At 43.7% G+C, this 14,812-nt stretch overlaps 1 protein-coding gene across 4 annotated transcripts in view; it reads right to left on the reverse strand.

Annotated features, from left to right (window-relative positions):
• EYA2 (EYA transcriptional coactivator and phosphatase 2) overlaps positions 1-14,812 on the reverse strand; it is a 202,288-nt gene that overhangs the window by 53,762 nt on the left and 133,714 nt on the right. For 3 of the 4 annotated variants that reach the window (XM_084887495.1, XM_084887492.1, XM_084887494.1), the window contains 2 exons: positions 12,026-12,168; positions 5,181-5,264 (listed from right to left, as the gene is read on the reverse strand). In XM_084887495.1, coding sequence (XP_084743621.1) covers positions 5,181-5,264; positions 12,026-12,168 — 227 coding nt within the window. The remainder of the gene's footprint in view (positions 1-5,180; positions 5,265-12,025; positions 12,169-14,812) is intronic. The other variant, XM_084887493.1, reaches the window with a different exon arrangement.

Genomic DNA, 14,812 nt, shown 5'->3' on the forward strand with positions numbered 1-14,812 from the left:
TGGAAAGAGCACTTCAGTTCCTTTTGGGGGACCACGCCTTTTTACAGGGTTCATTTGGTTGGGATGGAGCCGACCTGATTCTTTACTCTCTCCATGCCAGAAATGGGCTGTTGATCTAGGCTTGCCAATCAGAGGCACAGAGGTTGGTGAGTGGATGGGCATTTGACCCAGTTGGGGGAAGTGAGATTCGAGCCTGAGAGTTGTGCTGGAATTTGGGAAGTAGAAGGTCTCCTTTTTAAGTTGGGATTGCTGAGAGGGATCCACTACATGAAGAAAGTTGGCTGAGGGGTGCAGAAACACTAAACTCTGAGAATACTGCTTGAGCTCCTGGATCCAGCCCAACCTGAATCCCATATACCTCTGGAATTTTCATTTCTTGTGATCCAGTAAGTTTCCATTGTAACCTAAATAATCTATTCTTCATACTGAGAGTCCTGCTTGATACTAGCTATTGTTTTTTCTTTTAATTTTTATTTTTACTGTTGATAATACTAGATATTAATAATAAGCTCCACATGACTGTAGCTACTGGAAAAGCCCAAAGATTAAGAGCTATGGGCAAAAAGTCAAGGCCAAATATTTTAGCTCTGTTATGAATACCCTGACTATATAACCTCCCTGTGTCTCAGTTACTCTGTCTGCAAAATGGGGTCATTCTCTCCTGTTCCTCTAGATCACATGTGTCAAACACAAGGCCCGCGGGCCAAATCCAGCCCGCCAGGCCTTGCAATGTGGCCCGCACCGCGCTGTCATCACTGCACTCCGCTGTCAGTTTATGACATTGTCAGTTTATGACTGTTCAGTAAACCATTCGGCCCGCGATTTAGGCTGGATTTTAGATTTTGGCCCCTTCTCTGATTGAGTTCAACACCCCTACTCTAGATCTTCTATAATTCTATGACCTTCAAGTTTATAGTCCAGACTTCTCTTTGGATCTTCAGACTTACAAATCCAATTGAACAGAACTTTTGAACAGCACTGATTTTATTTTTCCACAATATTTTTCTTTCATTGTTCTTCCTCTTATTGTGCTGAAAATTGCTAGCTGTCTTCCAATATCAATTCTTCCTTTACCCCTCTGAGAAAAATAGCCTCTAGATTTTAATGGGGCATATGACTAGACTACACATCTCAGACTCCCTTACAGCTAGGTGTGGTCATGTGACCAAATTCCAGCCAATGGGCTGTGAGTAGAAATGATATGTGTAACTTCTGGGTCTGGCCTTTAAAGAGAGGGACAAAAAATAAAATAAAATAAAATAAAATAAAATAAAATAAAATAAAATGAAAGATAGAGGGGTGAACTTCCCTTTTCCTCTTCCCCTTTCTAACTGGCTAGAATCCAGACACAGAGTGAGCTATGTCTTTTCTTGGCAACGAGGGCAATGCTAAGATGGCAGAGAATAAGACAGAAGTTCCCTGGTGTCCTATAGCAGCCTTGCCAGCTTGAACTGCTACACCTGTTAGGCTAGGGACGTGGTTGGCAAACTCATTAGTCAACAGAGCCAAATATTGACAGTATAACGATTGAAATTTCTTTTGAGAGTCAAATTTTTTAAACTTAAACTTCTTCTAATGCCACTTCTTCAAAATAGACTCGCCCAGGCCGTGGTATTTTGTGGAAGAGCAGCATTCAACGGGCCAAAGAGACACATGTGGCTCGAGAGCCACAGTTTGCCGACCAAGGGGCTAGGGGAATTTTCTATCTTGTTTAAGCCACAGTTATTTTGAATCTCTCTCAGGGTTGTTGGATTTAGTAAATAAAAAATACTAATTTCTCACCTAAGAGAGAGATGGAGGAGGGAGGGGGGGATTCTACAAGAGTAATGAAGATGGCACAGGACACTTGGGGGTTCCAATAGCTTCTCACCTCAGTTTTCCCTGCACATCCCGAGAGCACAAGGAGGCATGTGAGCCTGAAGCATGACTCATTCTGTCCTGGATGATCTTTTGCTGAGCCTCAGTTTCTCTTTATGTACCATGAAGACTAATTGGGCATGATGGTCTCCTAGGTCCTTCCAGCTCTGACGTTCTGTGGCTCTGTAATTCTAGGATGAATGTTGAAATTCAGATGCTAGCCCTACCTGATTTGGCTCAATGGATAGAGTGATGGCCTGCGGACTGAAGGGTCCCGGGTTCGATTTCTATCAGGGGATGCCCGGGTTGCAGGCTTGATCCCCAGTGTGGGGCGTGCAGGAGGCCGCCAGTCAATGACTCTCTCTCATCATTGATGTTTCTCTCTCTCTCCCCGTCTCACTTTTTCTCTGAAATCAATAAAACATATATACTTTAAAAAAGACATGTTCACTCAAAAATGATATGTCATTAAAAAAAAGAAGGAAATTCAGATGCTAATGGGGCAGCAGGGTCCCATAAACAAATTAAATAGGCAGGGTTGGGGCTGTGGATGGGCTGGAGAGCATACAGCCTAATAATAAGGCAGTTGCTACTCTGCTCCTACTGATAGCTGCCTTTGGGAATGTAGGATAGACAGACTTTCTAATTTTTCAAGAAGAGCTAGAAATCTAGATTGTTTTGGTCTGTGCAGTCTCCTGATTTTTAAGTGTTGGCAACAAATTCACATTTTTTTCCAAGCACTCTAGAGACCAAACTAAAAATGTCTGCAGGCTGAATTTGGCTGGCAGCCATCAGTTAGAAATCTTTTGTTTTGGTATTATTTTCCTTCCTTCCTTCCTTTATTCAACAAATATTTATTTGATGTCCACTATGTGGGGGGCACTGTCCTATGCCTCGGGGACAAAGCAGCAAACACAAAAGGAGAAAGAGTGCCTGTCGTCACACAGCTTTCATTCTAGAGAATCATGCTGATTCATTCATGCAGCAAATATTTATTGAGTAATTCTGGACCATGCATTGACTTGTTGGGTTGATAAAATAATGTTCATGGTCCCTGCCCTCACTGTACATACAATATATCCTAGGAGGGATAAAGGCAGTAAGTATAGAATTATAATTATAAATAAAAAAATACAGTTATGGGGAGAAATGCAATTTAGATGGAAAGTCCTCTTGGAGACACTGAAAAGATAAATACAATAGGATTTGACCTTGTAAAACAACTTTATAGATATAGTAAAGGCTTCTAATGTGCCTCTTTCCCAGGTCCCCTCAGCTGTCACTATTCCTGTACATGCCAAGGCTTTCCTTGCCCTCAACCCATGACAGAAGGGAACCTTCTGGGTAAATATATCAGCTGGATAAATATATCAGCACCCTCATTTGTTGGGTGGGTCAACTCTGAGGGTTCCCAGTGGAATTGAACCCCAGCTACCATAGTAGCTATTTATGCACGCTACATGGGCTGCCTCATTTCTTCCCTCTGCATCGACTGTCTCTTGGATTCCACCCCCAAATAAACTCCCTGCACTCATTTGTCTGAGGCTCTGTTTCTGGAAGAAGTTCAGCGGATATGGGCGAGAACGTAGCAGGTTCAAGGACAGAAAGCGACTCAGGATGAATAGGAGAAGATGGGGCTAGAGAGTGGGGCAAGAGCCAGCTCTTGAAGAGCCCTGGAGGCTGGGGCTAGGGCTGGTCAATGGGAGCCCACTGATGGCTTTTCAGGAGGGGGAGTGATAGGACCAGGCTTGTGTGGGGGGCTATAAAGGGCAAGAGTGGGAGCTGAGAGACCAGATAGCTGGAGGTGAGGGTAGCTGGGATTAGGTGTTAGGGTTGGAGAGGTGGTTGGCAGGAGGAATCCTATGGACCAGGTGACATGGGGTTTTTTGAAAGCAGCTCTTTCCTGGCTTTGCCCCTGCCTTGAGGGAGCCCACAATTCGGTTTAAGAAGTGGTGGTGGGACACAGACACAAAAATCATCCTCAAGATGACAAAGCCCTATACCATTCCCGAGAACCGATTGCTGCACAAGGTGTACAACCTCAGAGTGGGCTATTTCTACGGGAAAGAAGGATGAAGGAATGCTTTTTGGGAAGGTGACTTGACCAGGGTGAAGGTGGGTAGAAAACCCGCAGAACACCCAGAGCTGGAGAGCAACTCCCTACAGCAGCCCCTCGGAACAGCCCCAACTCTTGGCAATGATGGCCAACTCCACTCGGCTGTTTTCTGCAGCTCTTGACTCTGCCCTCCTTTACCTAACCTGTGCATAGACCAAACACGCATGCCGGATTTCCCGCAGGCACTGCTAGACATATTAACGGCATTCCTACAACCGTAAGATATTTCTGCACCACCAACACCATTTTTATATTCTTTACAACATAATGGCAGACGATAAATCTATCTTGCTAATTGCACATCCAGCTTGTTATACCTCCCATAAAAAACACGAGCAGCTGGAAAAGCCATGAGGTGATGTCAAATCATATTCCTGGTCTCTAAACAGAAACAGAAATATTTTCCAGGCGCTGGCGAGTCTCATGGTTCCTACCCAGGCGTGGAAGCAGCTGCCAACAGGTCGTTCACCCCGGATGAGATGGGAACTCGCCACCCTCCCACCCCCACCTGTCTGTAGGGATGGCAGACATCTGGTGCATCACATGTGGTCTGTTGGGAAGCCCACAGGATGGATGCAAAGAATCAGCAGGATTTGGGTATTCGCAATTGGGCCTATTTTTGCATTCTTCAGGTGGTTTCAATGTTTCTTCCATTCGCCACCAATCAGCCCTTAGCAACTACCCGGAATTCTAAGGGAATGGTTCCCCAACATCATTTGTCAGGGATACATTTGCAAAGCTGCTGCTAAGTTCCATGCTGGAGCTGACAAAATGCCTCCCCCTCATCTCAGAAAAACGGAAGGAAAATTAAATCCAACTGCTGGAAACACTAAGATAAACAACAGGGAAGAAGAAAAAAGATTTTACCTCATTTTATTTAAAGCTAGGATTACCGGGTTTGGACTGCAGCGTATCCTGGCCCTCTTAGAAAGAAGGTAGCCAACGACTATGAGCTTCTATCTTATCAAGTGGGTTGTTGAATGCTTCATGTGTTGGGAGAAAAGGCATGGGAGACAATAGAAGGGGAAGCTAATTCAATGTTCACATGTCAGGGGAAAATTCCGTAGGCTTTCTCCAACAGAGGCAGACCCAAAGGGACTGCTTTTGTGTAGAGAAGCTGCCTCATAAACTGCCCCCACAATTCCCTGGACAAATCAGCTGCACACAAAGTCATGTTGGAAAAAAAGAGAGACAAATGGATTCTTACCTTCCCATATCTGGATGCAAAAGTCCCCGTGAGTAAGGAGTGAAAAATAATTATTGTCTCATCCAAGTCCCACACGAACACACGCTATGATAAAAAGAGAGGAAGAGAATGGAGACAAATGGACTCACTTGCATCTGACTTAATGTCTGCAGGAATTAATTCCCTGAAGGAGAAAGAAGTCTTGAAAAACATCATCTTTAAGTTATAAAACATTCGACCTACTGATGCTTCCTTACGTCCCCATCCAACCTCAGCTGTGTAAAGAGTATGCTGATGGCCAATTTTGGGTTCCTCTCAACCCAGTCAATGCCAGAACCAAGAAGCCTGTTCCTGCCTTCCACATAAAAGCTCAAAAAAGGAAAAGTTCAGTCCAGAAATAGCAATAAAAATCATATAGCTCACTTGACAAAATGAAATATTAGCATTTGACATTCACAGCTCACCATTAAGGCCAGCTACTTCTGACCATTTCTCTTTTTAGCAATTCTGTTTGGTTAACTCTAAATAACACACTTATATCTTTGTTTATTGATGTGCCAACTTTAGACAATATTTTTTGACCGAAAGATTTGGGGTTTATTTCTCCCCATATATGAATGCCTCTATTTTCCTTTCCATCAGCTTTGGATATTCTTCCTTGGCTAAAACAGTAAATCCAATACGAAGATATGAATATTGGAGTCCCTAGCCTTTTCCCTACTCCCTCCCCTCAATCAGCGTTCGCCTTATTTCAGCATTGTCAGGGTGGATAAACTGGTTTGTGCATTTGGTTTAATAACTACACTTAAGGCTTCTCTGCTCTGTCTATATGTTGCTTTTACAAGCTGGTAACCAGTAAAGAGCACTCATATCTTGTGAAGACTGTTCACTGCAAAGCCAAGTAACGTACTAGAATTTCACTTCATTCTCTGTGGGTCCAATGTTCTATACTCCAGAGCCAAGACTGTTCTTACCATCAAGGTCATAGTCTCCTTTTTTGCACTCCATCCAATTAAAATGATGCAATGTCTCAGTTTGTTCACATAGGAATCATACCTGTTAGATATAACTGTTTTTGCTGGAGTTTATTAGTTGCCTTAATTTTTTTCTCATTTCCATTAATGTGCCTTTATTAGAATCTCAAATTCAGCCACACCCTCAGTATCGAAGCTGTCCATCCTCCGTGACAGAATGCTCTAATATGGTGTGGATCATCTTTAGTCTGCTGCATAGCTAGCATGACTGTTATTTCTGGGTCAAATTTGCTGTTTCCTAGATCCCAAATCTCTTTCTTGCTTTTCTTCCTTGTTGTGCCTGAGTACATCTTTGAGTTTCTTCTTCTGAAAGGGTCCATGGGAAATAATTTTCCAGAATTCTTGCATATTTGGTGATATCTTCATTTTGCTCTACAGTTCTTGTGGGTACAGAATTCCAACAGGAAAACAATGCCCTCTAGTCCTTTGAAAGAATTCCTCAGCTTGTGGTGTCCGGCGTGATTGATGAGTAGTCTGATGTTTCATTGGTCCTCATTCCTTTGAAGGTTTTACTTTTTTTTTTCTCTTTAAAATTTTAAAAAAAGGATCTTTTCTTTATACTTGGTATCCTCAAAATTCCATAAAGATATATCTAGGTGTGGTCTATTTTTCATTCATACAATTCACATTTCCGATCTTTTTTCTTTAAATAAGTTCCTTCCATCTTTCTCACTGTTCTCTCTGGAATTTCCAATAGTCAAATTAGACATCCTGAGTTGATGCTGCTTATCTTTAAAAATGTATTTTCTATAATTTTATCTTTTTTGTTGATAGATTTCTTAAACTTTCTCTTCCAACTCTTCTATTAAACTCCTGATTCTTGCTGACATTTAAAAATTTACACTCGTTGTTTGCCTTTGAGTGTCCCTTTCCCAATAGCTCTGCCTCTTAATTTTTTAAAATTTCTTTATTGATTAAGGTATTACTCTGCCTCTTAATTTAAGAATGCAAGATCTTGAATCTTTATAAGAAAACCAATCAGAATTTTAAACATTTCTTTTCTCTTTCACCTTTCTTGATATTTATTTTATTTATTTAACTTGGACCTTGTTTTTCATACTGTTGTCCTAATTTTCCTAGTGATCATTATTTTTAAGAACCAAAGGCCTAGTGATCACTTACATAGCTAGTCTTTGGCAAGGTCAGAATGGGCGATAAATGGAGCTGCTAATATGCCATTGTCAATGAGCCACCTTTAAAACCTTTCTGGAATTCAGTGGCTGTATTTATTTTTTAACATTTGCCATGCCCTTAAAGATAAAGAGAAGGGTTGTATCTAGAAGTAAAAATGTCAGTTAGTGGAGGGATTTTCAAACTGCAGGCCTGCATATTATTTTTGTGAGTTTTTTTTTTCAAACTGCAGACCTGCATATTATTTTTGTCTTGTTATATATTTATGTATATGTAAATGCTGGGTCATGATATTAAGTATAGTTCTTACTGTGGGTCATAGTAAAATGTTTAAAAACCACTGTTTTTGAGGAGGGCTTCTGAAGTTTAAATATGCTAGTCCTAATTTATCTGAACTAACTAGGTTGGTTAAACTTAGACATTTTAGTAAGATAATTAAAAAAAAAATCAGCAAATAGTTTCAAATTTAATGCAGGCTCAATTAATTTACCTACATCACCTCTGAAGAAGGCCTGTCCCTGTGCCCCAATAGCCTGCACTCTATCCCGCTGGCCTAGATTAGATCCTTAGTGGGCAAGTTCCTGGGGGCCATTCTGCAGGTAACCCTATTCCCTAGCCCACTGGGTTTGCTCTAGGATGGGTCACTAACCCCATTTGAGTCAGAGGCCTTGTCTTGGGAACTAAAATTAGGGCCTGGAAGGAAATTAATCATCTTTGGGTGGTTGTTGGAGGCTACATGTGAAGGACAGGGAAGGCCAGTCTGCAGAGAGAGATGAACAAAGAGGTGAAAGATGGAAAGACATGGCTTCAGTTAGAAGCAGAATGAGCCTGGCCGGTGTGTCTCAGTGGTAGAGCTTCAACCCAGGAACAATGAGGTCACCGGTTCTATTCCCATTAGGCACATGCCTGGGTTGCAGGCTCGATCCCCAGTAGAGAGGCATGCAGGAGGCAGCTGGTCAATGATGTTTCTCTCTCATCGATGTTTCTACCTTTCTATCCCTCTTCCTTCCTCTCTCCTAAAAATCAATAAAAACATATTAAAAAAAAAAAGCAGAATGGGCTTGCCCAATAACCTGTGCCTGGGGCACTCAAAAGACATGCTTGCTTGGAGCTTCTGGCGCCTTCGCTGTGGTACAGGGGAGAGAAGTGTAAATGCAATTCCTTGCTCTGGCTACCTGTGGTCCTAGGCTGATATGCCAGTGTTCCCTGTCCGTGGGTTCTAAGAGAATCTGTGTATCCTTAAAATAAATTCTGCTTTTTCGCTTAAGCTAGCTCAAGTTGGTTTCTGGCACCTGAAGTCGAGGAATTTAAACTAATACACACTCAGAATTTTCCTGCTTTCCACTTCTATATATAATTTCTGTCTCACGGGCTTCAGTCATTAGCAAAACTGCCAAGACTTAGGAGGTGCGATCTTGCAAACCCTCCCTGTGACAAGAAGCACAGAAGTGAAACACGGCTCACACCTTTTCAACTGTTCCTGCCCAGCGGTACTTTGGAATCAAGAAGCAGATGTTTCCAGAATAATATCACCCTGCAATCCGAGACTTCCATGCCACCTCCACCTCCCTCTCAGTTTAATGAAAAAAATGTCTTTTTACCCCACCATCCCCTACCAAGAGCAGAAACCATGTCAGCTGACTGAACATATAAGCATATTGTTTTTTAAATACTAAAGTATGGATTGCTCTGGGTGATTCCTATAGCTCTGCAACTTCAAGCTGGTAGAAAACCCTCAGGAATATGGGAGGGCGGAAAGCAGGGACCACCTGGAGTCAAAACATTCCCTCTTCCTTTTGCTGAAGGGATTGTGCAATGTCTCCCCAAGTTAGGAAGGTGGGGGCCTTTAAGAATTAGAGGAAAAGCAAAGACAAAATCCCCTGGATTGAGAACAGTCCCACGTGGCAGGCTCCCAGGGTGGTCAACTCCCAGAGGAGATGGCTGCCAGAGGTGGACCAAATGTAGGGGACAAGCATGATGTCAGCGTGATGTCCCAAATACTTAACATCTGGGAATACTGGGACAGGCACCAGTGGTAAATAACCACTACAGCCCCACCAGTGAGCACTGGCTGAGTAACACAGCCCTACCAGTGAACACTGGGTAACTAGTACAGCCCTACCAGTGAACACTGGGTAACTAGTACAGCCCTACCAGTGAACACTGGGTAACTAGTACAGCCCTACCAGTGAACACTGGGTAACTAGTATAGCCCTACCAGTGAATACTGCGTAACTAGTACAGCCCTACCAGTGAATACTGGGTAACTAGTACAGCCCTACCAGTGAACACTGGGTAACTAGTACAGCCCTACCAGTGAACACTGGGTAACTAGTACAGCCCTACCAGTGAATACTGGGTAACTAGTACAGCCCTACCAGTGAATACTGGGTAACTAGTATAGCCCTACCAGTGAATACTGGGTAACTAGTACAGCCCTACCAGTGAACACTGCGTAACTAGTATAGCCCTACCAGTGAATACTGGGTAACTAGTACAGCCCTACCAGTGAACACTGGGTAACTAGTATAGCCCTACCAGTGAATACTGCGTAACTAGTACAGCCCTACCAGTGAATACTGGGTAACTAGTACAGCCCTACCAGTGAACACTGGGTAACTAGTACAGCCCTACCAGTGAACACTGGGTAACTAGTACAGCCCTACCAGTGAATACTGGGTAACTAGTACAGCCCTACCAGTGAATACTGGGTAACTAGTACAGCCCTACCAGTGAATACTGGGTAACTAGTACAGCCCTACCAGTGAATACTGGGTAAATGTCAAATGCGCTGGTGGTGAGCATCTGTTATTAGGGCGACCCCCACTCCCCCCCACCCCACTTACAAGAGCATCAGTTTGCTTCTTTGTCCACTGTGTGCTGTCTTGGTGGGACTGTCCATCGGAGGAAAGCATAAGAGCCATGCCAGGCCCATGGGATGCTGTCTCCTTGCATTGGAACATGGAGTGACGTGGCACTAGAATCAAATGGCTCGCCTCCAGCGGGGGCTGGCATCCGAGGGTTCCCTGCGACTGTTCTTTCTAACCCTGGTTTCATGACTTCCTCCAAGTAAAATCCTTCTGGCTTAAGCATCCAGGACTGGATTCTGTTGCTTACAACCAAAGGATTGTAGCTAATAGTCCAAGGTTCTTGTCCTCAACAAGGATTTCCATGCCTGATGTACAGCATGGAAACCCCAGAGAGTGGTAGACTTGCACTGACCTCAGCAGGCACTGACGGTGAGGAGGGTGGCAGTGACCAAGCCACACTGGACATTAGAAGCTCTTCTTCTGATTCCTGAGACCACTTAAACCCCCAAATTCTCATACAATTCTGGGAGGAGAGGGGCCCCAATAATAATATGGTATTTCCTACCCACCCAGATGGGATGGGGACTCAGGGTCAAAATTACCTTGATCTTAAAAGAAATGATGAAAATGGTCTTTCGTAGCATAGCTGAATTTGTGGGCTGAGCTTTGTAGCTTTACATGAACTGGACAGGATAAGGAATAGGGATGTGATGATGCATTTGAGTTTTTGCACTGACACTGCCTTTGAAACACTATACACATTCCTATGGCGCACTCAAGCCAATGAATGACTGCCTTTTACAAATAAGTACAAACTACTGCACATGCTCATTTTTCTCCCTTGACAGATAATAGTTGCCTCTGTTTTTTTTCTTTTTTTCTTTCTTTCTTTCTTTCTTTCTTTCTTTCTTTCTTTCTTTCTTTCTTTCTTTCTTTCTTTTCTTTTCTTCTTCTTCTTCTTCTTCTTTTTTTTTTTTTTTTTTTTTTTTTTAATGTCAGTGCCTGACCAATAATCCTACGCCTGCTTTCTTACAATGAAGACTGGGGCATCCCTTACATCAGCTGTTCTCAGCCTGGGGCTTACGCCAGAATCACCTGGATAGCTTAACATCCTGAAGCCTGGGTCCTGTCCTCAGGGAGTCTGATTTAGTCGATCTGGGGTCCAGCTTGAGGACGATTTCTCAGAGCTCCCAGGAGATTTCAAGGTGCAGCCCAGGCTGAGAACCACCGTCTGAGGAACTCAGAACCATAGGAACCAGGCATGCTCATCTGAGCCAGCCTCTTGTTCCCAGGCAGTTAGATATCTAGGCCATATTGGAACCACTAGGGAGCTTTCAGAACTCCCTGCAATGTCTATTTCATTACTCTGGGGTGGGGCCTGGGCATCTCTATTTTAAAAGCACCCCAGGTGATTCTAACATGGAGTCAGGGTTAAGGACCACTCTGACCCAATGCCCATTGTCCTGTGTATCAGGGGCTCCCAGAGTGTGGTCCCCAACCCAGCAGCATCAGCAGCATCTGGGAACTTGTTAGATATGCAAATTCTCAGGCCCTGCCCCAGATCTACTGAATTGGAAACTGGGGGGTGGGGCCCAGCAGACTGGGTTTTCCTTAGTCCCCGCGGATCCTGCTGCTGCTTATGCTCGAGAACCACACTGTTCTTTACTATCTTCAGGGCCACTTTTCCTAGCCCGCCAGTCAACAGTGTTTCCCTGTGGCCAGCCCAATTCTTCCCCACGTTTCCTCCAAGGGCTCTTTTCTCTGTAACTGCGCTTTGTGAATGCAAGTGGCCATTCTCCTCCATGGACTTGGACAGAACTCTGTCCCCTGGCCTTCTGTTCAGGCCACAGATGGAGATTACATCCACCAAGTCAGAGGCAGTTGGAGTTACCTCGATCTCGTTGTCCCCTGCTGGGGAGGGGTCACTGCTCCGCTTGGAACGCCCTCGGAGCTTCCCGTCGGAGGCCCGGTGCGGCCTGTCTGTGTCTCCCTCTTTGGCTGGCGTGGAAGGTCCATTGTGCGTGTTATATTCACCTGGAGGAAAGGGATGCTTTGCTGAGAGTCTCCTCCCAGAAAATATCACATCAGAACTGTCTAACGCCGAAGTGGTGGGTCCCAAAGTCAGCATCAAAGGCAAAGATCATGTAGAATCAAAATCACTCTTGTTAGGCTCTTAAATTGCCCATTCATACTCATTCATTCAGCCAACACACATTTACTGAGTAGGCATGGTTTCAGGCACTGATGCTCATAGCAACTAAATTGTAGAGAGAGGAGAGACATTAGACAAACAAGTAAATATGTAACTTGCCAGGTGGAGACATGGCTTATAGAGAATGAATAAAGTGCATGGGGATCAGGGAGTGCTGGGAGTGACTAATTTATACGGGGCCAGTTAGGGAAGGCCTTGTGGATAAGCAGGCATCTGAACAAGGATCTCAGTAAAGTGAGGGCGAGGCCTCTGGGGGAACAAATACACTAATAGAGGAAGAAAACACTTACTTATAAGTGGCTGGGCCTCAAATTCTTCTACCCTTAAGAGACCCCCCCTTGGAGCTAATGGGGGTGTTGAAGAATTCTCTATGATCCTTTCCCTATGCAGCTTGAGACTTGTCCATTTGAGAATTAAATGAGATTATATACATCCAACACAGGGCTGGCAGTTAGATGCTCAACTCAACCCACATGCATGCAAGGATCAGTCAGAAGGTGCAGGGCAGAGGGGGGCACTGGCTGCTTCTCATCAATATAGTGTTTTTGGACACGAGGTGTTGAGAGGCTGTCACGCACATGCCCTTGGGACATTGTCTAAGGACCCGAACAAGTGAGCAGCACCCTCCTGGGACTCAGGTCCCAAAGTCAGCACCCACGTTGTATTGTTTTTCTAAGCATGGACGTTTTCTTAAAAAAAATATGTTTTTATTGATTTCAGAGAGAGGAAGGGAGAGAGAAACATCAATAATGATAAAAAATCACTGATTGGCTGCCTTCTGTACAACCCCCTACTGGGCATGTGCCCTGTCCGGAATCAAACCATCACCTCCTGGTTCATGGGCCAAGCTCAACCACTGAGTCACACTGGCTGGGCTAAGCACGTAAATTTTAAATACATGGTTTTAAAAATTATACTTGATTATCTTTGTTTAACTAATGAGGGAACTAAGGCTTAGTGAGATGATGAAGTCTGTGGTTATCCTGCAAATCAATGGTAGAGCCGGAGCTAGAACTTGGGCCTGCCCTTGTCAGTAGAGTGACAGAACTGTAGGCCAGCATGGAACCTGAGAGGACGTCCCATCCCACTTTCTCACTGTCCAGCTGCTTGTTTTGCTCCCAAATATAGACTCCACCTCTCCTTCCATAATTGCCAGGGCTTGGATCATCAGGGGAAAATGCTTTTGTCTAAAATACTTGGCAATGGACTGAGTTTTTTCCTACCCTGAAAGGATTATTTCCCTCCAAAACCCTAAGGACTGAACTTTGTTTATTTAATGTTTAAAAACTTCTTAGAAGACTAAGAACATGGCAAGAAGAGACGTGATTTTGAGTTGTCAGGACTGCTGGGCTGTCTCCAACTCCCCATCATTTTCAGGATACAGCATCCGAGGTTCCCAACATCCATCTAGCAAAGACTTTCTTCTGGACCATGAGGAACAGGCAGTAAACATATTCACAGATGCTTAAGAGTCATGTAACTAAGATTTATCCTCACTGACTTGTAGTTCTGAGAATGGGAGCTTAGAAAACACCTATAGTCACCATTAAAATCCAAGCAAATATTATTAAGCTAATATTATTACCTACCTAGAAATGTCTAAATATGGTATATGTAAAGCCAACTTATTAGAGGTGCCAAAATAAGCAGTCCTTTCCCACACATTATATAATACATTCTTGAGAATGAAGAGTCAAAGTTTAAGGTCATACATAGTCAGGTACACAGGCTAGAACAATGTATGTAAACCTTTCTTGGAGTCATTCTACTCTTTGTATTTCTCCCTTTTTATGTTTTTTACTTATTTAACAGCTTTATTGAGATATAATGGACATACAACAAATCATATATATTTAGAGTGCACAATTTGATAACTTTTGACATACGTATAAATCTATAAAACCATCACCACAGTCAAGATAATGAACAAATCCAGCACTTCCAAGAGTTTCCTTATAATGCCTTTGTAATCTCTTCCTCCTCTCTGCCCAGGCAACAACCGATCTGCTTTCTTTCGGTGTAAATTAGTTTGCATTTGCTAGAGTTTTAAACAAATGGATTCACACAGTCTGAGTTCAAATGCCTGAGAACCAGGGGGACTGATGGTGGAACTCCCAGTCTGCTGCTGGCGACTTGAGACTCGGGAGATCCCCGATGTCAGTTCTGGAGTCCAGAGGCCAGAAAACCTAGAGCCCTAATGTCTGAGGTCCGGGAAAGATGGACGTCCCACCTCAGGAAGTGAGAGAGACAGCCCTTCCTCTGCCTTTCTGCTCTGTATGGGCCCTCAGTGGGTTAGATGAGGCCCACCCACATAGGTGAGAGCATGTTTTTTATTCGGTCTACTGATTCACATGCTCATCTCTTCTGGAGACACCCTACAGACACTTCTACAGACACACCCAGAAATAAGGTTTTACCTGTGATTGGGCATCCCTTAGCCCAGCCAAGTTGACACAAAATTAACCA

This window comes from Pipistrellus hanaki, assembly GCF_964339955.1.
Source record: "Pipistrellus hanaki genome assembly, chromosome: 6".
NCBI lineage: Eukaryota > Metazoa > Chordata > Mammalia > Chiroptera > Vespertilionidae > Pipistrellus > Pipistrellus hanaki.